This window comes from Eubalaena glacialis, chromosome 5 (assembly GCF_028564815.1).
Source record: "Eubalaena glacialis isolate mEubGla1 chromosome 5, mEubGla1.1.hap2.+ XY, whole genome shotgun sequence".
In the NCBI taxonomy this organism is placed as follows: domain Eukaryota; kingdom Metazoa; phylum Chordata; class Mammalia; order Artiodactyla; family Balaenidae; genus Eubalaena; species Eubalaena glacialis.
The window spans coordinates 91,281,326-91,307,500 of record NC_083720.1 but is presented as its reverse complement, the minus strand read 5'-3'; the positions used below and the strand labels follow the sequence as shown (position 1 = coordinate 91,307,500).

General features: G+C 36.2%; 1 protein-coding gene across 1 annotated transcript in view; it reads left to right on the top strand.

The window, feature by feature from the left end:
- ADAMTS3 (ADAM metallopeptidase with thrombospondin type 1 motif 3) overlaps positions 1-26,175 on the top strand; it is a 288,657-nt gene that overhangs the window by 243,586 nt on the left and 18,896 nt on the right. The window contains exons 6-17 of the mRNA XM_061191451.1: positions 8,304-8,387; positions 10,332-10,488; positions 11,238-11,343; positions 11,754-11,897; positions 12,515-12,647; positions 14,126-14,239; positions 16,260-16,405; positions 17,356-17,531; positions 18,698-18,831; positions 20,505-20,628; positions 23,987-24,067; positions 25,845-26,008. Coding sequence (XP_061047434.1) covers positions 8,304-8,387; positions 10,332-10,488; positions 11,238-11,343; positions 11,754-11,897; positions 12,515-12,647; positions 14,126-14,239; positions 16,260-16,405; positions 17,356-17,531; positions 18,698-18,831; positions 20,505-20,628; positions 23,987-24,067; positions 25,845-26,008 — 1,563 coding nt within the window. The remainder of the gene's footprint in view (positions 1-8,303; positions 8,388-10,331; positions 10,489-11,237; positions 11,344-11,753; positions 11,898-12,514; positions 12,648-14,125; positions 14,240-16,259; positions 16,406-17,355; positions 17,532-18,697; positions 18,832-20,504; positions 20,629-23,986; positions 24,068-25,844; positions 26,009-26,175) is intronic.

The window sequence follows — 26,175 nt, the reverse complement described above, 5'->3', positions numbered from 1 at the left end:
CAACCTCAGTCCTCTCCCTGCGATCCGACCGAAGCCCGAGCCTCAGCTCCCAGCCCCCGCCCGCCCCGGCGGGTGAGCAGACAAGCCTCTCGGGCTGGTGAGTGCTGCTCGGCACCAATCCTCTGTGCGGGAATCTCTCTGCTTTGCCCTCTGCACCCTGTTGCTGTGCTCTCCTCCGTGGCTCCGAAGCTTCCCCCCTCCGCCACCCGCAGTCTCCGCCCGCGAAGGGGCTTCCTAGTGTGTGGAAACCTTTCCTCCTGCACGGCTCCCTCCCACTGGTGCAGGTCCCGTCCCTATTCTTTTGTCTCTGTTTTTTCTTTTTTCTTTTGCCCTACCCAGGTACGTGGGGAGTTTCTTGCCTTTTGGGAGGTCTGAGGTCTTCTGCCAGCGTTCAATAGGTGTTCTGTAGGAGTTGTTCCACGTGTAGATGTATTTCTGATGTATTTGTGGGGAGGAAGGTGATCTCTGCGTCTTACTCTTCCGCCATCTTGAAGCTCTCCAGTCCCTTTGATTTTAACTGAAAAATCAATAAAAACTTTTTTCCCCTGGTTTATTCCAACCTTTATTTTTCTAAGGGTCCTGAAACACAGAAAAGCTTTTAAGCTTACTAAGCGAATCGTCTTTCTCATTCTTGAAGAAAGAAGTCAGTTCTACCTGAGCTTTTGGTATGTTTCCACTGTTCCAAAGGCTGGAAGAGTTTGTAAGGTCTTATAGCTGAATTGCCTATTCTTGTTCCTCCCAAAGCTCCTTGGATGCTTAAGGGAAGTAAAAGCAAAATTAACATAAAAGGAGAGCCTCACGCTTCTGGAAAACAACCATCTGACCCTGATAGTCTGGAGAACTACCAAAATGGGCCCAAATTACTCAAATGAAAACATTTGCAAAAGTTTTAAGAGGTTGTCGTAGCAGTCCAACTGAGTAGGACACATACTGAGCTGCCGGATGTGGAGGTGGGAGGAAGAGACAAGCGTGAGAGATGCCCACAGGACTTGGTGACAGATTGACTGTAATACTTGAAGAAGAAGAAGGAATCAAGATGGTTTCATCTTTAAGTGTGATAGAATATTGAGAGAAGAACAGGTTTTCTGGAGAGGGTGAGTATACTTTGTGATATATAGGTATACTTCCAAATAGATAGATCTGTTACCAGAGTTGAACAGATGGCTGTGAAGCACGAGGGAGGTGAATCAGTATGAGATATGTGGAATTCATCAGGCTATAGATATTGGTTGAAGAAACAGCAGTGGATGAAATATTGCTGCGAAAGTATGCGAGAAGAGGATTGCAGACAAAACATTGAGACACGCTGACGTGTGTGGGCTAGGCAGCAAAAAAGGAGCTAATATTGCTAAAGAAATTGAATAGTATCGTTGATGAACATAGTTGTAAACAGTACTAAATGCTAAAAAATATTGTAGGTGGCTTATTTTTTCATGATGAAGGAAAATGGAGAATTGTAGTAAAAGAGGAATAGGAACCCCAAGAAGGGGAGCGATTGAATACGGGAAATGGAGTCGATTTTTTGGAGCAAATGTCTTTAAGGAAGTGGGAAAGAGCCTAAAAAATAAGAGAGTTAGCACATCCTCTCTGACAGAAAGAAAAAGACAGGCAAGGTGGTTGTGAACAGAGAATAGGCACTGGCATCTCACAGACTTATTGGAATTTTGGCTGTGCTAATCATTTGGGGGGAAAATTGTATAACTTCTCTGGATCTCAGTCTCTTTTTAAAGTGATGAAGATGTCTCCTTTGTAAGGTTTGAGCTTTCATGATAATAGAGGTTGCGCTTTTGTACCAGCTCTTTCCTTTGCCTGGATCGCTTGTTCCCCAGAGACACACATGCCTATTTCCTTCTTGCCCACGTGTGTCTCCCGGCTGTGACCCACCCCCAACCCCCAGTCTCAGGTAGCTTCTTCGTCTCCCTCTCATCCTCTAAGATCTCATCACTCAAATTTATTTTTTTCATAGCACCCATTCCTATCAGAAATGACCTTATCTGCATGGCTTCTTGTGTTTATTTATTTTTTCCGTGCTTAGAGTTTATTTTACCTATTAGAATATATTCATGATAAGAACAGAGATTCAAACTCATTTATTATTCAGTTCCCCACCTCTAGGAGCATTAGGCACAATTCAGTTCAGTAAATATTAGGTAAGACTATTCATAAAAAGTAGTTATTAGGGGAAGGATAAATTAGGAGTTTGAAATTAATACACTATTATATATAAAATAGATAACCAACAAGGACCTACTATATAGCACAGAGAACTATATTCAATATCGTGTAATAACCCATAATGGAAAAGAATCTGAAGAAAGAGTATAACTGAGTCACTTTGCTGTACACCTGAAACCAACACAACATTGTAAATCAAGTATATTTCAATTTTTTTTAAGTTGTTATTATTAGTCTGAAATTGGAGGTGAGAGAAGAGGAGTTGACAGGTTAGGAGACAGCTATCTCCTCTGAGTAAAAAGAACATAGAGGACAGGACTGCAGATCCAAGCAGGTATGTGTTTGAAAATTTTAGCTCTACAAGGGATGGTTGTGGATAGAGTTATATAGTTTCCCAGTCCATTACAGGATTCTTTTATGTCCAGCCAAAATCACCCAGGCTATCTTGTCATTACTTCTTTGCCTTTAGCTAACCAAAAGTCTCTTTAAAAAAATTACACATGCATACCATTTATTCGCTTCTGTGTGAATAATATTACTAATGATGGCTAACAATTTCCATTTTTATATTTGCGAGGCCCAGGCACCATTAACCCACTGTACATATATGAGCTCATTTATTCCTCTCAGCAATCCTATAAGGACAGTAGTATAATTATCCCATTTTGCAGATGAGAAAACTGAGGCACAGAGACAAATAATATGCCCAAGGTCACATAGCTAAGAGCAGACCCAAGCAGTTTGGCTGTGAAACCCATGCCCTTAACCACTGAGCTATACTGCCTCTCAAGACCTCATCCACCCATCTGAAAGAAAAATTAATGTTGCTTTGTTGAAGCCAGACAAAGCTGTTTATCAGCTAGCCAGACAAAGCGGGTCAGATTGTCCTGCCAGGGAAATGTCCTGGGAGAAATTGTCCTGTCAGGGAACGAACCTGGAAGGAATTTTCCTTTCAAGGAAAGGAATACTTGATCAATCAAATCAAGTATTCCTAAAATCATTACCTTTTCTCCCCCCCTCACTTTGGCAACCCCTTGCAATTTAAGGTCATCTGAAAATTGAATTAATGTTCTGTTTACTCCTTTTTTCAGGTAATTTAATAAATACTCTGGGCTCAACCCTGAACACCTCATAGAAAATTTACCCATGCTCCACAGATTGGCTGACATGGTGAAAGGATATTCAGTTTTGCATAGATAAACTCTGATTTGCATTATGTAGTGTCTAATATATGACTTCTTAGAATGTTTATGATTAACGCTTTGCTTACGACCCGAAACACTGGTTATAAATTTCAGCCCTATCTTTTCTTATTCGGTTTTTCCAGTGATCTGCTCTAGCTCCTCTTTAATTTTTCCCAGTGTGTTTTTAGATTATATTGACCATCAAGAAATCTTTATTTGGAGTAAGCAGAGTCTAATTCCTCATTTTCTTAAAATTTACACGAAGGAAAATTATGAAAAGGAAGTGAAGTTTTTAAGTTATCTTTATCAGTATGCTTCCACATCAGGTTCTTAAACTCAGGGGTAATGAATCACTCTTGATTATTCTAAAATTAGATCTGTTTTGCATAGTGACAGTGCTGTGGTCTGCAGGTGTGTGGAAGTGTAGCAAGTTGGTAAAAACTACTGACTCTGGAGCCAGACTGCCTAGGTGTTAATCCTTTGCTCTGTGTGCTAACTGTGTGACCTTGGGCAAGGTACTTAACTTCTCTGGGCCCCAATTTCATTAGATGTAAAATGGAGATAATAATATCTTTAATGTTGTCGCAAGGATTACTTGAATTAATATAGGTAAAGTATTTAGAACAGTGTCTGGAACCTGGAAAGATCTATGTAATGCTGTTTTCTTTGTTCTTGATTCTGCTGTAACTTAGGAAAAAGTTGCTTTCCTTGTCACTAAGTGTTGTAAAAATGCTTTCTTAACAAATATTATTTTCATTCATCTTGACAGATTCAAAAGATTAATTCAGTATGATATGCTTTTAGTTCTTTTTGTATATCATTTATTGATTGTTAAAATTCGTGATTAATTTAGAGCCAGATCATAAGCTTCTTTATGCCTCTTATGTAATGTCTTGATCAGATGACACTGAAAAACAATTTAAATAAAGGTGTCCTCAATATTTTTCTTTGTTTTTAAGAGTCCAATGACTCAGTGTTTCCCTCGGGTTAGAATATTTTTAAATTCCTATTTAATTTTAAAGAAGTTATTTTATTTATGTGTAAATATCCAAAAAGGCAGACATACCATCTGGTAGGTAAGCACATTCAGGTGTGTAAAGCAGCTACTCCTTCACCCGTCTCTAAAATGTGCATACTGCCATCTGCTGGAAAGAGCTTTTGTACAGCATTTGGAGAGTATTTTTGAAAAAAATTGTTGAACAATTTTTCCCATAAATTTTTTTGATAATTTAAACTATATCTTTAATTCTATTGAGAGTAAATAAATTTACAGTATAAGAGTTTTTGAATCCTTTTCAATGAAAACCAAGATGGGGGCAGTTGTGTCTTTTTGTTTGCTTAATTTTTTGTTTGTTTTTGTTTTTTCAGATAGATTGGAAAATACATTCACAAACCTTTAAAACTTTTTATATAGATAGGTAGAAGTGTTCTAATGTGTTCTGTATTTTGCTGAGGGCAGTTGTGTGGCACTTTGTTTGATTTGAATAGCAGCTGTGTGAAGCAGGCAGAGCAAGTACGATTATAATTTGCCAGTGAGAAAACAGAGGCTCAGAGAGGTTAAGTGACCAACCCAAGGTCACTCAGTTTATCGGTGGCATAGTTGGGACCAGAATCCAGGTCTTTGAATATATCTAATCCTGAGGTGCTGATTATTTCTCCAACTCTTATCATATCCTATGTGTCTCAGAGCATAAAAACATTGCATCCTGTTATCGATAAGGTCCAGCAAGATGACAAGCAGCCAATTTATTAAGTACATTTTAAAAGTGAATAATGTACAGGAAGCAACTTTTTTAAACCTTGAAAAGCAAAATAATAAATGATATCCCGTGCTTTGCACAATACAGACACCTATTTGTTGATTTACCACATTGGAAGAATATTTTCTCCTACATATAAATATTATTGCCTTATAGTTGATTATTTCTACCCCCAATAATTTAGTATACTCTGAGACAGTTTCACAAATAGGTGCCAGCTCAGAACATTCCATAACTGATTTTAGTTTCTCCTGGAGTGCTCTGTTATCTAAGTAGCCTGGCATAATAGGGATTTTTGTTAAATAATACTTTTCTTTTGGTGAATGGTAAATTTGACTTTTTTAAAAGTGTCTTTTTATTTCATCATTTTATAATGTAATATTGCCATTGAGAACATGCATTTTGTGCATGATACTTTCTCGGCACTGTACTGATTTTAAAATTTACCAAATAAAAATGAATGTACCAATTTGGGGGTGATTATATGTACATTATACTAGCTCAGATATCACAAGCTACTTGTTATGATTGCCAGCTCTCATTTTATGATTCTAATAGTTTTCTGATATAGTTGTCTCCCATAACATTTAGAAGTGTTGCTGTCACTGCTATATTGCCATGGCTGTAAGGGCCTTCCTTCCCTCCATCACGTCTCCTCAAGAAATTAATTCACTTCTTTTTATCTATTTTTCTTTAGTTTAAAATTTTATTGTTCCCCTATTTTGTGCCCTTACTAACATTGATTTGAACATTTTTTTCATATTAAATGCACTTACATTTCAGTTACATTACGTACATGTTAAAACTGTGTGTGTGAAGCCATGTTGCTAACTCGGAACAGCTGCCTTATGAGAAGTCTCTTGGAATGTCCATGAGTCTCTCTGGATGATTGTATTAGTGACAGACCCGGCTTTGGACTTTTACTTGTATTGGAACTATGATGCTAGAAATTTCTTATCAGATAATTAATCCAGAAGAAGAGGGGGATTAAATCTTCAATTAGGCAGTATGAGGCATGGAGTAAGATAAGAGAATCTGTCCATGGCCAAAAGGATCATAAGAAATCATAGCTTTTTGGCCAGCATTCAATTTTCCTTATAATGACCTGAAATCTTCCCCTTTAATAGTGTGAACCCATAGTTTTTAGTTTTATTTGCTGTAGATACTGCAGAATAAATTGAACCCCTTTTCCACATGGTGGCTATTAAGTTTTCTTTTCTACTTCCCACACTCTAATGTGCTTTAATGTCCTTCTGTCCTTCTCACTCATAAAATTTTTGAGCAATTGTGTGCATGAATTAAATCTTTTAATTCTTACCCCAACTCCATGAGGTAGTATTCTTATTATGTCCATTTGATTGAGGTTCAGAAAGATGAAGACCACACAAGCAATGAAGGTCTTGAACCAAGACATCAACTGAGACTTCGTGGCTTGTGTCAGGCTTTAGCCACTGTATCCTACCACTATTTTTTATGTGACACATTTTCTAGGCTCCTTGCTCTTTGCTTAGAGAGGAGTCTGGATACATTCCTGTTTGTATACATCTCTTTTGTAAGACAGAACAGACAAAATGAACTCAATACTTCAGGTGTACAGTGGCCTATAGCGGGACAGCTTGGGCATGAGCTACCAGCCTGCACACCTGTGCAATGCAAGAGAGAATTGCAGATTTTTTTCACCCCTTGGCTTGTCTTGAATAGGTATTAAATTGGGTCTCACCATTATATGGGTGTGTGTGAGTTTGTAAAATGTATAAATAAATGTATTTTTCCACTTTAAAAGGAGGCTAAATCTTTTCTTGTTAAACTGCACTTTGTCATCTTTAGTATATACTAGCTTCCCTAGATCTTTTACCTCCATCTTAGCTGTTCTTCCCTTTTTAGTTCCATCTAAAAATTCAGTAAGTATACGTTTAATCTACATTTAAGACCTTGATACTTTAAGGTGTCCTGTGTAGTCCCATTAGATTCCTGAAACATTTCATTTGAGATTTCTTGGTCTGTTTCTTGGTCAGTGTGGCAAGAAATTCATGAATTTCTTTTCTTAGAGCATTCTGTTATCCTTGAGTTATATTTATTTTTAAGGTCTGTCTTTCCTCTGTAGGCTTTAAATTTGCTGTGCCTTCTGTCCAAACCTCCTGGATCTTAAGTTGAATTGAGGTTGGTTTTCCATCCCTCTTTTAGTTATTGTGACAAATGTTGCTTCCCTGTTCCTGAGAACAGCTAAGAACTTTGAAATGTAGCCAGATAACTCCCCCTTTCCCATTTCTGCTAGCATTTGCCAACTTACTAAGCAATCTTGATTCACACCAATTTTGCACGAGTATAACCAGAAGATGTGTCTACTTTAGACTGCCAGTAATATACTGAATGTTTTTGCTTGTTAGCTAATCTCTACGGTCTTCATCTTCCTCATCTATATAACTCTGTGTTGGACTATGGCCTCTGAGGTTGCTTAAGTTCTAATATCTGTGATTTTAAAGTATACCAAATTACCTGTAGAAATTTTAATTTAACATTTAAAATTAAATAAGAAGCAGTGACTCAACTTTGCCTTTCTGAGCTATACCCAGGACTGGTATTATATGTACTTGTACAGTCATCTTAGTAATACAGATATGGAAGGATTTCTTTACTGTAGGACTTCTAAATAATCATTGCCTCAGCTGCCCCACTCCTGGGGTGGGGAAGCATTGGGAGGGCCACCCAGTTACTGGCCCACAGATAGACCACCACAGCTCCTGCACACGGGCTTCCCCAACCAGACGTAGCACCCCTGACGGCAACAGGGGCACCTGGAGGACATGCTTGCTCTTTTCCTCCACATGGTTGCAGCCACTCACAGCTGGCAGATGCTTCACCAGAGTCACCGTCTTGAGATGAATGTTATGTGTGGATCATAGCACACGTGGACTTTTAACACTACAGTAGTTTAATGAAGCCCTTTTAAAGCACATTCTCTATGTTCTTGGTACTGTGGGGTTTACAAAATCAGTAATTCACATAGCCAAGAATTATTCCATAGTTGAAAGTAAATGATTTCATTTCAGACATCAGTTTAAACTAAACTAAAAAAAAGGGACTTGACTCCTATATTGGGGATTACACAACCATACCCTAAATGTGCATCTCATGAAATCCTTTGTGTTGCCTTTCTTCAGGTAATTATCTACTTTGCTTCTAGGTGAATGAAATTTACCATGATGAGTCCCTGGGAGTGCATATAAATGTGGTCCTGGTGCGCATGATAATGCTGGGCTATGCAAAGGTAAAATGTCTTACTATATGTCAACTGTGAACATCAAGGACTGGATTAGCAAACAGATTAGATTGCTGAAGCCATAGCTAACATTCAACGTAGACATGTCTCACGTAGACCCCAGTTGCTCTGAACTGAGAGGAGAAAACTGCCCCAATGAATGGAGATCTCTAAATTTGAGTAGATAATGAATAATTTTTGTGCTGGTACTATTTGCTGTGTTTACCTCTGTCTTATGGAGTTGGAGATAGTTATCCTGATTTTGGCATGACTGTATGAATGAAAATGAATGGATACCATTATAAAAAAAAGAGAATTTCCTTAATCTATCATTGTCATCAAATTTATGATTCATTTATTATTCCAAAACATCTATATTGAGTGCCTACTATGTGTCAGATGCTTTCTAGGTGCTTCAAATATATCTGTGAAGCAAAATAACAGAGATCCTTACCCTCTCATGATTTCTTGAAAACAATATGTGAAATATGAGTCTTTTCGATTAAGAAAAGTGAAGCACACGGTGAATATTTTTTTTTATTTAAAAGGGCATTAATCTTTTTGAAAGCAAAATGTTGGGTCAAAATACATACAATAGGCATTTTTATGTAATGTAACTTTAGCTGGCTTTAAAATGACACTAGATGTGTCCCTGTCCTTGGAAATAATGGAATGGAGGAAGTGGTCTCTCCCTTTGAGGAGAAAACATAGGGGAAGTGACTAACTTGGCAGCTTTCCTGATGTTTAAAATTACATGTCCCCCCTCCCATAATTAATCCTCCTGATTATGGAATACTAATGAAATTATGCATTTAGCAAACAGGAAAAAAATCCGTGTGCTTGCATTTTATTATGTATGAAAACTTATCATTCCTAGTGAGAGGGTGTCATTGATCTTTAGTTTATCCCACAAACCTGACCTACTTTGTGTCTCCAACACTGAATGCAAGTCAGATCCAGATGGAGATGTTAACAGCCTTCAGTTGGTTATTAAATCATTTGTTTGGAGAAGTATGTGTTCAACTATAATAAACCAAACTTTTTTCTTAAGAATGTAAACACTGATAAAAACATTTGCTGAAATGTAACAAAGCTCTCAGCCGGTCAGCCAAGTAGGGACTAATTTTGGGTTCCAAGTTCAATTTCTCATTCCATCAGAACTACTCGGGGAAGTGTGGCTCCTGAGTTCTTGAAGGATGGGGCCTTTCCCTCTGAACTTTTAACTCCTGACAATAATGTGATAGTAGCAGCATTCCAAGGAATGTCAATCCATCTCTTGGAATTGCAGGATATGAGTACACCCCTCTTCACTGCTGTGAGGTTAAAAAAAAGGGTAGTTTTTTTTTTCAGTGTGAGGTTTATATAATTTGACTGTTCCTCAAATCGAAGATTCCACCAGCTTTGCCAGCTCATTGAAGAACTTATATTCTTCCAGTATGTTGATTAATTTTGGACCAAAAAAAAAAAAAAAAAAATTGAAACTGAAGATCTTTCACTTTAACATCTCTGGGAAAAAAAGTCTCGTGCCCAAATCTTTCCATCTATCCTCTATTTTTGTTGTTAATATTTATGAAACTAAAAATCTAAGCTAAATCAGGAATTCTTACTAGAATTTTCACCCAACTGATGAATATCGAGTTGCTTCACAATAGCAAAAACATCTCAGCGTCACGTATTTCCATTAATGGTGTCAGCCACCTTTCACACAGGTAATATTGATCATAAAGGTATCCCTCATGGGCATGTAGAATTTCCAAATGAGAGTATTTGGAAATATTTATTTCCAAATAAGTATTTATTTCCAAATAAGTATTTATTTCCAAATAAGCCCCCGATAATAGTATTGTACATTATTTAATTACTGTAATCTCAAATGTTAATTTCAGAGAACGTTATTAAAGGAAGCCTTTGGGAAAATGCTATGTATGTCTTTAACATATTGTTTCCTCCTAGTCCATCAGCCTCATAGAAAGGGGAAACCCATCCAGGAGCTTGGAGAACGTGTGTCGCTGGGCTTGCCAACAACAAAAATCTGATCCCAATCATTCTGAACACCACGATCATGCAATTTTCTTAACCAGGCAAGACTTTGGACCTGCTGGAATGCAAGGTATTTCCATTAATACGTAGAAGAAAAACTTAAGGGCATGACTTTTCAAAAGCAATCCTAAATCAGGGAGTCTGTCCAAATGTTCAGATCTCCACCATCACTTTCCTCCCTGCATCAGCCAAGCATACATTTTCTTTCTGTTGCTTCCAGTGACTTCTGTGGCATTTGCAATGCTAAATGCCACCTAAATACTATGATTAATTACACTCCCCTTTACAATAATGAGTGTGCATCTGGGGTACAGAGGGGATGCTGTAAAATGTGGTGTGATTTCCACTAACTGTTTGGAATGGGAAGGGAGATGCCATGGGAAATGTCTGCTGCCAAAGAGCTTTCTTCCAAAATCAGCTTACATTTATCTAATAAATTCTGATGTAGACTTCGGAAAAAATTAGACGGACCGTTTTCTTTTCAACGTTGGTGGAATTTCTGGCTCCCTTCATCAGTACCGTGATATGAAGGACCATTCACTACAGCAGAAAGACAAGAGCTTAGTTGGTGGGCAGAACAGAATGGTAACCCCAGGCAGTTCCTTCCCTTAGGAGAGGAGAAAATGCAGACCCAATGAATCTTTTTAGAGCCCATTACCTGTGGCTTTCCCAAGAGAATGTGGTGCAATGCTAGCAGAGAAATAATACTGCCTCTGTTTCCTGAAAAGCTTTTTTTTTCCCCCTAGGCAAAGGTCCAGTAGTAGTTCTTAATGGGTTTTCTCATAAAATGAAAATGAAAGTAATTGTTATTCTCTACAGGATATGCTCCAGTCACAGGCATGTGTCATCCAGTGAGAAGTTGTACCCTGAATCATGAGGATGGTTTTTCATCTGCTTTTGTAGTAGCCCATGAAACTGGCCATGTGTAAGTCACCGCTGACAGCTATAAAGCAAAAAGAAAACCGAAAAACAAAACAAGGTCTTTTCTGTCTGCTTCTCTCAGTATTGTTCATACTTTGGGCAGAGTGCATGCCAGCATGCAACTCTCATCCCTTGCCAAGTCTGAGGAGCTGAAAACAGTGAAGAGGTCATGCACTGAAACTAAATGAGTGACTCTGGCTTGCAGAGACACTCCTGGGCTTTTCGTAGCTATAGAATAAAAAAGGCATTTGTGTCAGATTGCTCTCAGTTTCACAGTGTCTGTGACTTCTCCACAAAAGCCACATTAACTTAAAAAACACCTATTTTCCTGTACTTATTTTCAAAACAGAAATTACGCCAAAGCCATGGCCCCTATGATGATTCTTACCAGTAAGGTCTCGCTTTGTGTTCTAGGCTGGGAATGGAGCATGATGGACAAGGCAACAGGTGCGGTGATGAGACTGCCATGGGAAGTGTCATGGCTCCTTTGGTGCAAGCAGCGTTTCATCGTTACCACTGGTCCCGCTGCAGCGGCCAAGAACTGAAAAGATACATTCAGTATGTCTCCTTCTGCGTGTCATGAGAATGTTATAGTAGAAATACAGACGTGAAACTGGCTCTTAGGGCCTTGATCAGAACCAAACTCCCAGGGAATGAAAACTTTTGTTCATGATAAACATTTTCTTATGACTCAGCTTTTGGCACAATTCGACAATGTAATTGCAATATTTTAAGCCATGAGCCTAGAATTTAAGTGAATTTTTAACTGTGATTTCCTTTTAGTAAATTCTTTATGGACTCTTTGACTAATGGTCAAAGTTGATTTGTGGAGGGGATGGTCATGCGATGCCTGCATAGGGTACCACCTATACCCCGTAGCATAGGGGTCAGGATCTGCCCTGCCACACCATGTGCGGGTTCAGCTAGGGACACAAACAAGGTTGTCATGGTTCTACTGTGTTTCTAAGTATGGTTGGCTTATTTTCCTGGGATGAATAAAGATGAATGGTCTTTTTCTAAATGGAACTGAAACCAAAAACCTTAAAAGGTATGCTTTTGTAACCTTGCTTTATGATCTGATGAAATTCCAGAGTATGTAACCTAAGAATACTTTTTCATTAGAACATGATAAAAAAATGAACATTTAACTACATGCAGTATTTTCCTTCCTACAGTTCCTATGACTGTCTCCTTGATGACCCTTTTGAACATGACTGGCCCAAACTCCCAGAACTTCCTGGAATCAATTATTCTATGGATGAGCAATGTCGTTTTGACTTTGGGGTTGGTTATAAAATGTGCACTGCGGTATGTTACTCACAGTCAATTTAGATTTTGCATATTGAAATCTACTTGCTTATCTCCTGTTTGGTGACATTTACAGACTCACTGGTGCAAGAATATGAACCAACGATTTTGTGTTTGCTATGTCAGTACATGCTAAAGCTAAGTGCTTTAAATATACTATCTTATTTAACCCTTGTGACAGGCTAGAAGGGAGTTGGTATACTTTTATTTTACAGATGAACAAGCCAAGACTTACAGAGATTAAGCAACTTGCTTAAGTCACACATCTGGTAAATAAGGGCTTTTTATATGTTGGAGAAAGCTTTATTTGTTAGAGCAAGAAAAAAAAGTATTTCATCAAAAGAAGTTGATCTGCTGTTTGAATTCCTCCATATGCAGATATATACAGATATTTGGTTTGTTTGTAAGGTATACACGGTCAGCTCCTAATGACCTGCGATAATGTTCTGACCTGAGAATTCTAAAGCTTTGGCTCACTAGTGTAGAAAATTACAGTTTCTGCAGTAGGTAATAGGAATTAGAACAAAAAACCCAGATCCAAAATGAGTACTAATTAAAAAAAAAAAAAAAAAAGCTGTGACCATGAGTCTGTATGTGGATAATTAGTGGTGTAGGCAATGAAGATGTGGGTAAACTGGTGTTTGATATATATATGTATATATTTTTTAATTTATCTAAAGAATGATAAGATATTTACTGTTAGAGAGCGGATGAGGAAACAGTACACACAAATATGTGTGCTTGCATATACATTCGGATATTATAATGTAGTGTTTTAGGAAACTAAAACACATTCTTAAGAGTAAGAAAACTAAGATTCTGGTCTGTCTCTGTTACTGTCTTATTTGTATCCATAACTATAGTCTTACCTTATAACCCATATTTCTTAGCCATGGATTGTTATGAAGATCAAATATATGGACAGTACTTTATAAACTATATGAATGTATTGCATATTTTGTTATACCTGGCATACATTATCTTACACAGAAAGTTTGACAAATATTTTCTGCTTTTAGTTGGCTCATTATGGTGGGCATTTTTATTATTTATTTCTGACTGGTTCATACATTCAGGGATAAAGAGAAGCCATTTTGATGGCTTGAGAGCTGCAAAACCACTATAATGTTTTCGTATTTAAAATGTTCATAATAATTACTCATTCTTTTTAAAATCCCAATATTGTCTATTTGAAAACCATAAGATAGAAATGGCATAAAGAATAGTAAAAGTCAACAGAAGAATCCCAGACAAATCATTGTTTATCAGTGTTATTTTAGAAAAGTGGAATGAAAGTATTCTTTACTTGGAATTCTTAGGCAGTGTTTGTTTGTTTTCTTAACATGCCACAACTTTGACTATTAACTTGAAATTAAAATATCCAAGAAACATGACATGAAGAAACTGTGTAGAAGGTATTGTTGGTAGAAGTCATTCCATCTCTATGTCGCTGAGAGTTTGGTCTTTTTCTCTTCTAGTTCCGAACCTTTGACCCATGTAAACAGCTTTGGTGTAGCCATCCTGATAATCCCTACTTTTGTAAGACTAAAAAAGGACCCCCACTTGATGGGACCGAATGTGCTGCTGGAAAAGTGAGTATAATCTATTTATACAATAAAGATTTAAGATATGTTGCAAAATAATCATCTTTAAATAACATGTATCGTCATTTTTAAGAAAACCATAGTACATAAAGTTTCATTGTGGTAATGCATGAACACTGTGTACGAGTTTCCTATAGCTGCTATAACAAATTACCATGGACTTAGTGGCTTAAATCAACAGAAAACTATTCTCTCAGTTCTGGAGGCTGGAAGAACAAAATCAGTTTCACTGAACTGAAATCAATGTGTGGGCAGAATGATACTCTCTCCAGAGGCTCTAGTGAAGAATCTGTCCTTAGCTCTTCCAGCTTCTGGTGATTGACTGAATTCCTTGACTTGTGGCTGCACCACTCCAGTCTCTGCCTTTGTGGCCACATTGCCCCCTTCTCTTCTGTGTATAAATTTCCCTCTGCCCCTCTCTTATAAGGTTACATGTGATGGCATTTAGGGTGCACCTGGATAATCCAGGATAATCTCCCCATCTAAAACTTCTTACTTAATTACATCTGCAAAAACTCTTTTCCAAATAAGGTAACATTTACAGCTTTTAAGGATTAGGACCTGACATCTTTGAGGCCACTATACAGCCCCCTACTGATAGAATAGGAAGCGGCAGCTCAGCCGAGTATCTGGGCCCTAATGGGATTTGATTTACTTGCTGACATCCCATTCCTTGTGAAAGTTGTCCAGAAATAAAGTCATGTGAACTTGTACAGAAGATTTGGCCTTGCTCTTTGGGGAAAGATGCCCAGAAGTTTCAATCTCAAGTTGCTTAGTGTGGATCAAATGCTCAGAAACTGGCCCAGTGCCAAGCTACGCTACTCAGGAGGGGAAAGATCATGAAACCCAAAACAAAGGGATGTTAAGAACTCAAGTTGAAGAGCTTTGACTAGTTTGGAAATAAGATATTGTAGATAGGACCAAAACCTGGCAAAGAAGATTTATATAGCTTTTAGGTCTTCTGAAGCCCTTTAAAACTCTATTTTGAATGTGTATAAACTGTACTTGCTATGAGAATTACAAGCATGATAAAAATAATAATAAAATCTGCCATTATTCACGTTTAAACTCTTAGGCACTATGCTGAACTTGTACAGTGTGTTGCTTTGGGAAAATTCAGTATGACAGACTTCTGACTGAAAAAACAGAAGCAACAATGAGTTGATTCATTTTTGCTTTATGAAAAAGATATTCTGTAAACCAACTTGTGGCTCTGAACATCCAACTTCTAAATATATTTGTGTTATGTTTCAATTTCCCAGAGTTGAGTTTTAAGAAACACTTTCATTGTATGTAGGGTAAAAAAGTGAGTCAAAATGTTGGAAGGGAAAAGAACTAACACCTTTTGAGCATCTGCTGTGTGCTGGGTACCGTAAGCTCTAGGCCTCTACAGTATCTATGTTTTAGTACTCCCCACTTAGTTTTTCTGGTCAGAGAATCTTACACTACTCGTGGTCCTTTCCGGGTCCCAGTTTTCCTCATCAGAAAGGTAAAGATCATATATCTCTCAGAATCATTGTGAAGGAAAATTTTAACAATTATGTACAAGTGTTTTGAAACTTATATATGTTTTAGATATGTTATGTTAATTATTTTCTAAATTAAGACATTTGGTTTCCTGTCATGATTTTAAAGGGGAGCAGATTGCCCTTAAAAAACTCCAGTAATATAGATAATGAGGGATGAAGGGTAGAATAGCACCTACTGGGCAAATTGGGTGCTCAGATCATCCTTATTGATTATGATGTTTGATACTCACTGGTAAATGTGTCATTTAAAACCTTGTCTGAGTGAATGTTATTTTTTTAATTTTAATTTTATACTTAAAAATGCAAGTCTAAATTACCCAGTGTACAGGGCACTGCTTTGAGATAATTTTAAGTGTCTTTTTTGCCTGAAAAAGAAAAAAAAAAGAAATGAAGTCCTTCACTTGGTGATCCTTGTATAACAACTTCAGCTTTAGCATATGCACGATTTTCATGATTGCTTTGTGTCATTTCCTTTTAAGTGGTGCTATAAGGGTCATTGCATGTGGAAGAATGCTAATCAGCAAAAACAAGATGGCAACTGGGGATCATGGACCAAATTTGGCTCCTGTTCCCGGACCTGTGGAACTGGTGTTCGCTTTAGAACACGCCAGTGCAATAATCCAATGTGAGTATAACTCCTGTCTTTCTGGTTATTGGGATAGACCAGAAAATGCTTCAATATCATGTCACTAATGCTCTGTTTCTTGAAGTACATGTAAAACACAGAACATGAAAACTAAGGGTTTAAGTTTCTATTTTGGGCAAATCCCCATTTATCAATCTTGTGAAGAGTAGTCCATGGTTAAGATTAGAGATTGTTAAAGAAATTGCTGTTTAGGAGGATTAAGGAGCTGAGCGGGGAAAGCAGATCGCTGTGCTCTTAGGACCTGGGCACCGAGGCTGTGAGACCCGCTGGAGGAAGGACAGGCCTGTTGGCAGGAGCAGCACGAACCAGAGGCTCCCTCACTTCCGAGTTAGGAGAAGGATGCTTCAGAGCTGGGCGACGGGAAGATGGTGAAAGAAGACCAGCGAACTGTTGGGGGAAAAGTTATCCTTATAGTAGTCAGGACAGCGAGGGTTCACCGTGAGCCACACTCGTTCTAAGTGTTTTAAACATGCTAACTCATTTAATCCTCACAATGTTTCTCTAAGGAAGATTGGATTATTATTTTCATTTTACATATTAGGAAACAGAGGCATAGAGCTGTGATCAATGTTTCTTTGGGTTGCTTCTACATGTTTTATACATGATATAAAATATAATTTTCCTGAGACCATATACCTGTTTTTTGTTTCTTTATATATACTTTTGCGGTGCATTTAAAATACACTGTTTGAAACATACACTGCTTTAAAATATACTGATTTAAGTTGAGTTGGGGAATTCCCACCACCAAACCTCAGCAGGGAGAGAATAGTGCTTTTGGAAAGGGATTGAAATTAGGAAGTATGAGTTCATTCACTTTGTGCTGGCAGCTCAGAAGCCTTGGCTTTCTGTCCTCCGGCACTGTGTCTGCAAGCTTCAACTGCTGGACCAGAGCCAAAAAGCCTTTTTAAATGTTGTCTTTTCTTTAGGCCCATCAATGGTGGTCAGGATTGTCCTGGTGTTAATTTTGAGTACCAGCTTTGTAATACAGAAGAATGCCAAAAACACTTTGAGGACTTCAGAGCCCAGCAATGCCAGCAGCGTAACTCCCACTTTGAATACCAGAATACCAAACACCACTGGTTGCCATATGAACATCCCGACTGTGAGTAGACGCCCTCGCTTTTCCTGCTGTGTGGATGGTTACTTAGAGCTTAAGCTTTGTCAACACGCAGTCCCTTGGACTCTTGATCTCTACGTGGTAACTTAGAAAACTTGGTGCTTATAGGGGTAGGTCCTCCTGGGTTTCCAAGAATAAGGCTAACACACGCCTTTCTCTAGAGAGGTGAGAATTATGGAATAGCTCCTGGGAAGCAGCACTGCCACCATCGCTACTGGAAAGACAAGTGGAAAGCAACGCCTGGGAGAGATGTTGAGTCTCCTCATGCAACCGAAATCCCTCTACTAGGAAATGCTTCTGGAATATTGTGATCCTTCCTTTCTGAATAACTAGAGAAAAATATAGTTATTTTACAGTCAAGTCAGGAATAAGACAAAGACCATTATTTAATAACAAAAGGCACTTCATAACCTTTTACTTTTGTACCGTACACTGGTTATCAAGAAATACACTTGGAAATTCCCTTGTCATGTTTCACTTCTTACCCCTGAATTTTCGGTTAAATCTGTTCAAATGGGAACTTCTTGACATATTTCTTACTTGGGTGAATAAAAAGTAGTTACAGAATTATTGTGTGATATAATACACTGCTGAGTTCAGTTTAAAAGCTGTTTTAAAGGAAAGATGCATATGAGTAGGAATTCAAAATTACAATGCATTATTTTGGTTTATTTTGGGGAAGTGAGTCACATAACTTAGATTTAATTAATGAGATCCTACAAGAAGCAAAAACTATACTAGGCCTTTGAGTCAAATAAAAGAGAAACCCTTTCAGTGCTCTAAGTGTCACTAAAACTAAATTGATTCTGAATGAAATTTATTGAACAGCTGTGGTTAAATCTAGGGTAGCCAGCCATACGACCTGCGTTGCCTGGGACAGTCCCAGTTTATACCTATTTTCCCTGTGTATATTATTAATAGAACCCCTTTTCACTGTCAAAATTATCCCAGTTTAGATGTCAAAGCGTAGGGTCACCCTGGTTAAAACAAATATGCCAAGTATGCATACTTTTCCCCTACTCTTTATTTATTTATGCAATTTGTTTTCAGGAAACCACATTGAAACTGTATATTTTACAAACAAAATAAACTATACTGTTCAAATATACCATTTTACATAAATAGTCGACTTAATCCTCCATCTTATGCAGCCAAGAAAAGATGCCACCTTTACTGTCAATCCAAAGAGGCTGGAGATGTTGCTTATATGAAACAGCTGGTGCACGACGGAACGCGCTGCTCTTACAAAGACCCATACAGCATATGTGTGCGCGGAGAGTGTGTGGTGAGTTCAGATCGCTTCCCCCAAAGCTTCGTACAGTCGTGTGCAATTCTGCTTTTCCTTTCATTCATCTGCATATTTTCAAAAATATTTTAACTCTTCCTTATCTGAGATCACATTACCATGAGAATCTATGAATAGTTCAGTAGCTAAGCTAAATTTGCAAGAAATTGCAATTAATCAAATCAAACTTTGGTCACTGGCAAAATCAAGATTTAATTAGTTTTCCTCATTTCCAGCCAAATGCATTTTTGGAGGCTTCCTCTGATACCTCAAGGCTGGGAATACAACTTGGGAACCATGCCTTGGCTTTGAGTATGTTATAGTAGCCATCCACTAATACAGTACCAAGTCTTTTTTAAAAATTCAATGCTAAATGTGTTTTGTGCTGGCAGCTTTTTTAAAAATCTTTTTTAAAAATTCGATGTCTTTTTAAAAAATTCAATGCTAAATGTGTTTTTTAAACACAAGTCTTTTTTAAAAATTCGATACTAAATGTGTTTTATCGTTTGTTTAAAAGATGATAGAAACTTCTTTTTCTCCCTGTCTCACCTTCCAATTAATTCTAAGTTTAAACACTGAATTCCACATCAGAACAAAAGTACTAGTGAAGATGCAAAAACTGTCTTTTGCCCATTTAATCTTTTTTTAATGCAGTTTACTTTTTGTTCATGTTCACAGGTTAAAGTGATAAGAAATTATCCTTATTAACCGAACACATTGCTCCTGTTTGATTCGTTTTCACTTCAGCACAACTAAAGTGTTATATAAAAGAATCTCAAATTCGCAGATGCCTCATAGCTGAACTAAAATTTCCCTAAAGTAGAATCTGTGTTTTGTTCATCTTTCACCTCCCACAGTATCTGGTGCATTAAATGTATATGCTGTCGTTATTTTCTCTGCTCGCTCTCATCCCAAACTTACGAGTGCAGTGTCATTATCATTATCCAACACTGATTTATATTAAGGACCTACCCCAGTTCAGAAAACTTTTCAGTAGCTCCCTGTTAAATTAATGTGAAAATATAAACTCTTCCTGATATTCAAGGCCTTCCACAGCCTGTGATTTGCAGATCTTTCACTATTCTTCACCACCATACAACACTAACTTTCCATTAGTTTAGGTATGGTTCAAATATTATTATCTGAACCCACTTTTGATGACTTCTATGGCTCTGTTTTAATCCCCTTTTATTCTTGAATTGCCTTTCCACACCGTCTGTTCCTTCAGGGCACTATGAAAGTCTCCACTACATCTGTGATGTTTTGTCTCACATCCCTTACCAACTTGTAAAGTCTGTACTAATAGACAACTCACTATTTTAGTATTCATCTTTATAAATATGAAGGCAACCAGGGAAAAAACACCTCTTAATTTTGTCTCCTCAGCATCAACTACAACTTCTGTGTTCCATAAATGTTTGACGATTGCCTATGTATGACGGGGGAAACACTTCATTAGACCGAGGGAAATTTATCCTTTACTGCCCAGAGTACAAGTCATTTTATTTTATAGTAGTTCTTTAAAAGACTGAGCGATTAATAATCAGAGCTAGAGAGGAAGTTTGGTTCCTGTCTGTGGGCCCATGATGAAACAAATGGTGTATCATTCTCCAGGATGCTGACCTTTACTTGACACGTTAAAATTAGCTACATTTAATATCTTCTCTCCCCAGAAAGTGGGCTGTGATAAAGAAATCGGTTCTAACAAGGTTGAGGATAAGTGTGGGGTCTGTGGAGGAGATAATTCCCATTGTCGAACCGTAAAGGGGACGTTTACCAGAACACCCAGGAAGCTTGGTAAGATGAGGTCTCTCATGAATTCAGTATCCTTCTCCATGATTTGCATTTGTTTGAGACTTCTTTTAGGAATGCCGCGCTTTCTCTATAAACATAAAAAAATTAGCTGCTGATTTATTTTTATTCAGATTACCTTTTAAGGAATTATTTAAACAACTTTGACAATTCATACTCCATAGTGTCCATGATAAAAAATAAATCTACTAAATGTAGATAAGGAACAAATAAAACCAATATCAATTATAGTAGTTAGTTAAAATCTGTGTTTTGTTTAATTCTGTGTCCTTAATAAAATGCATTAAACCAATTATTAGAATTAATGCTTATTTTGAATTTTCTGTTGCACATAAATTGTTGATCAGAAGTTAAAAATATTATAAAACTTTAAATACAACTTTAAAAATATTACATTCATTTTGCTTCTTTTAAAAGTGAACAAGTTTATCCTATTTATAAATCTAGGGTCTATATTTCACATAATATTTACAACTTTATATTAAACAAGTTTGAGGTACATACAACCAAAAAATAACCTGAGGTATAATTGCTTACGTGTTTGAATTTCTCCGCTTGTTACACAGTCAATGGCCTGGACTTAGGCATGTGGTGAAGGTTCGTCAGATGGAACCAAAAGCAAATAATATGCAAAATTATTAGTATTTTCATAATAATTCATTGGAATTTTCCTAAGACTTAGATATAAACATTGATTACTGAATAATTTCTTTAAATTTGTAACAAATATTATTCAGTTATTCCACAAATTTATTGGACAAATGTCTCTGAGAATTCAGCATTTAAAGATAAATTTAATGTGAGGCTTCCCTTGAAAAGCTTCTCTTACATCCAAGATATAGTCTCTTATAGAATAACAGAAAACAAGATAAAACAAAACAAAAACAAAGATTTGGTTTACTTTGAGCACATTGTCATAGCACTAATTTTTCCTTTTAGAAAAATAAGAAAGTATAAAAAACTGTTCTTTATCCAAATAGAGTAATTCTCTTAGTTCTTTTTACTCCCATTATACCCCAGCTCAAGCCATTTCCACACCTATCAGCTTTGCTCTTTGATATATTTAGAGCTAGGCAGAGATAGGTGACTATATTCTAATGTGTTTTTCTTAAGCATTCCCTAACTCTAGTTACTGATATCTTTGCTATTCCTGTGTGATAATTTACTATGCTTTGTACTTTGAAAATTGTTAAAAATCAAATATTGCCATTTCTCGCTGATTGTATTATTTTAATAAAGCAAACAGAATTAGAATTATATACATATTCAATGGTTTTGGTGGAGTAATGTGATTTTCTCCATCTTAATGTGAAATAATTTACCGTGCTTTCTTTATTGCAGTTATGTGTTGTTCGTTTAGGTGTAAAATAATTAATTTGTTTTATTTCCAGAGTGAATGAATGTAAAGAAAATGGTTTTTACCATTATTATCCATTCTATATTATGTGTAATAAAAGGCAGTGATACTTTTTTTCAGATACCTCAAAAATTATGCTAAACCTGTCAATCAAGTTCTGAAGAAGAGAAGAAAGCTTTAATCAGTCTTACAGATTCAAACTGTTTGAAGATAATCTAACATCCATTTCTTTGAACTAATGTTATCATCATAGTTATTCAATAGACTAATTAACCTTTTCCAACAGGGAAAAATTTAAGCAAGAGGTGCCATAAAGAATTCAAGTTGCTGGAAAATGAAATCTGCAAGTATTCAACTTCAAATCAACTATATCATTTCTCATTCACGCTTAGTCTTACTTTCATTGACTATTAACAGTTTACTGGCATTAGCTAACTGTTATAAATGCATTTTGATTTCAACATATAAAATTACGGAACATATTTTATATATTACCTAATAAAATATATATAGCTTATAGTATAGTCAATGAAACAGCAAGACTTTGATAAACATGAACCCTCCACTAATTAAAGACATTCTATTTAAGGGAAGATGAGAGGCGCCTTCACTTTACCCAAAGGAGCTCGTAATATTTCTCTTGCTGAAACAAGGGAAGCTAAAAATGTACTGGGTAAGTTGTAGCAAACTGCAGAAAGATGGGCATCCATAAATGGCATCAAGCTGTTTTGCTACACTTGGCATCTTAAGCATGTTACTTCCAGCTATTGGTACTCAGGCAAACATGGTACATTACATGTACTGAGTATCACCGAGGCTCAGGTGCTGAAAACCCTGACCCCAAAATGACCACTCCATTTAGTTAAGACACTAATAAATATTGTAAGAGAGTTAGGTAATCTACACCAAGGTAATAATTGTCCATATAGGAAATGACAGAAAAACAGATTTCTTTCTGATTCCATAAGCAATTTTGTATTTATAACTGAATTTCTGTCAATACTCGTAATATATGAATTATAGGTTTCATGATGTAATGAAGGTGTATAAGTTGCATAATCTTCCTATATTCATCTTTTTCTTACAAGCGAGGTAAAACATCTTGGTTTCTCTATTTGCCCTGATTATTGTTGATTTATGGTTAGGATCTTAATTCTAAATGATCTTAAGATAATTTTTAGGACACGTGATAATACTAAGAAAGTTTGTTATATAAGACAATGACTGCAATATGATTGATATGTGATTTTAAAACCCAGGACAACCTATTCAGCATATTGGTTTTGTGATTTCTCAATTAGAAGATTGAACTTAGGATACGTGTAGAGGCAATGCACAACATAACCTGCAGACATATTCCAACCAAATCTACAGCATATATTTTAAAACATTCCCCTTTAAAACTTGTTTAAAGCTTTCAAATTAATTGCTGATCACAATATAAATGAAAGCTACTCATTGATTTTTCTTTTGTAATTTCTTTAGAATAAAGCAGGTGTTTAAATCTGAAGATATTTCATTAATTAGAAGTTTAGCTGTTTATACTTGCCACTTAGGCTTTTAAAATAGTATATAGACAGATAAAATATCTCAAGAAGTTCACCAACTAATTGCACTAAAAATGGACCCCTATTCAAAAGGATGGTTTAGAAAACTAAAACCACATCGAGGGACACAGGGGAGTATAGTATTTGCCTGAATTATTGTTGACACAATTTGTAGGTCAGCACAAAATAAGTGACTAATGGGTTAGAAACTAGATTAATTTTTTTCCCTCAACTTAATTAAAAAAAAGATTCCTCTGATCTTATGCCAGATGTCACAAAAGCTACCAATGCTTTGAAATTAATTTCTGAAACTGCTTCTTTCGGTTTATGGATGCCCTCTTCTGCACACAGGAGCAGTAAGAATGTAATGCCTGACTAACCATGGTTGTTGCTTTTGTTTTCTTCTTTGCTCCCTCCAATATTTACTACACATGCAAAGGGTACCTTAAGATGTTTGATATACCCCCTGGTGCTAGACATGTGTTAATCCAAGAAGACGAGGCTTCTCCTCATATTCTTGGTAAGTGTTTCTGTCTGCTGGCTCTGCTTTAACATGCACTGAAACATAGAAATGTCAAAGAAATAATATATAGATATAGATACATATGTATATATCTATATCTATATATACACATAAAATTCAAAATTATATGTAAATGCATTATTATGTGGTTTTTGTTGGTCATTTCTCCCAACTATTCTTTCTCTAAAATAAGAAATATTCAAAACTAGAGTTATAATTTTTGGTGAAACCTGGGTTGGTTCATCATGACATGAGGGAAAAAAATAATTTCACAAGTTTGAAGTTGTTATGCATTTTTGCTCTGTGTTAGGAGATGAGAAAAATAAATGTTAATAAAATGCACTAAATTAAGAATAATATCAGAAAAATTTGCAATGTTTATGTTGACAAATTAGTTCTGATATTTTGGTTGGTGCCATACTGCATGCCTCTTCTTTTAGTGCATTTTAAGTTCTTTGACTGAAAAGCAACCACATGTGGATTTTACTAGTCCAATAAAAATTTCCTGATATCTGTTATGTGTCCAGTTTCTGACTGGCACATGCAGATTCATTTTCTGCATGTTTTCTGTTTATTATCTGCAAATTATCCTGTTTATAATTTCCAAAAGAAGATTCTTTTCCTCCTCTATGAGAGGATCATGTAGAAATGTCACTCTAAAGGGGTTTGTATTCAAAGTGAATGTACAAATGTAAACATAGCTTTCACATATTCCTTGAGCTATAAAAGCACTAAGAAGATTTCTGAAACTGACACATCTGTCAAACCTATGAAAATTTATAGTAAATTACTTTTCTAAACCTATGTAACTTAAAAGATGGATTGTTTTATGGTGTTTCATAGAATTTTTTCTTTTTGGTATTTAAAGTATATTCACTACTAGATTCCAAAATAGTCTCTGCTGTCTAGCTGTATTTCTTTCTCCAGTAACTGAAATTCCCTACTTTTCATTCTAGAATTCAGATTATTCTCCTTGGAAAAATTAGACTACTTTAAAAATTTCAAGGGGAATAAATGCATTTAACTAAAATTACTCATGTTTTCTGCACATTTTCAGTAATGGTAACAACTTTTGAAATTTTATTTCCTAACATCATTAAATACCAATGTACCTCCAAACTTTAAAATCCCGTTTGTTATTTTTTATCCATTAGAGAAAGCATTTTATTTTATAATGTATAGTAAATCTATAGTATATTACAAATTCTATCACGAGTAAAGAGCTTTTCCTGGTCATATAAGTAGGTAATGTGACCTTAGAATTTTATAGTCATAAGGACTAATTGTTTGTTGGCCTAAAAATTAGTTCAACTATTTTGAGTACCTATAATATTTTGACTTAACTTGAAAGAGATACACAGTAAAAAAGACGTTATGTTATAGTCTGTCCTAGCATAAATCATTTGTATTAATTGTTGTGGAAATAGCCATTATTTTAAAAATATTTCCACCTTCCTGAGGAAATGTATATGATGAATGGGTTAGAAACTGTTAACCTCTTTGACAGTGTTTTCAAATGGGAATATTTGTTAATTTTTATTTCTTATTTAACCATCTTGCCACTGTTTTTAACTGGTTAGGAATGCTTCTTGAGAATTTTGAATGCCTAATGAATGAAGTAGGAGTCCTATCAGAAGTAACACTCATTTTGATTGCTTTGATGCTCATAAACACGGTCTTTCATTTATACAAGGGGATAGACTTAATATGGATCTTCAAAGCTGTAGTATGATAAAATAAAATGTATGCCGGTTACTCATTTTTCATCCTTCAGCAATTAAGAATCAGGCTACAGGCCACTATATTTTAAATGGCAAAGGGGAGGAAGCCAAGTCGAAGACCTTCATAGATCTTGGCGTGGAATGGGATTATAACATTGAAGATGACATTGAAACTCTTCACACCGATGGACCTTTACATGATCCTGTTATTGTCTTGGTATGTGGTATTACAGGCTCACTATGTAGTTGGTTTAGTTTATATTTTTATAATTAATTTATCTCAAAACATGTTTACCTTGCTTGTTTTTTATAATTCCATTTATCCTCCCCTCTTTATTCTTTGGGCAGTTTTGTCATATATTTTATTACATATATGTTATAAAC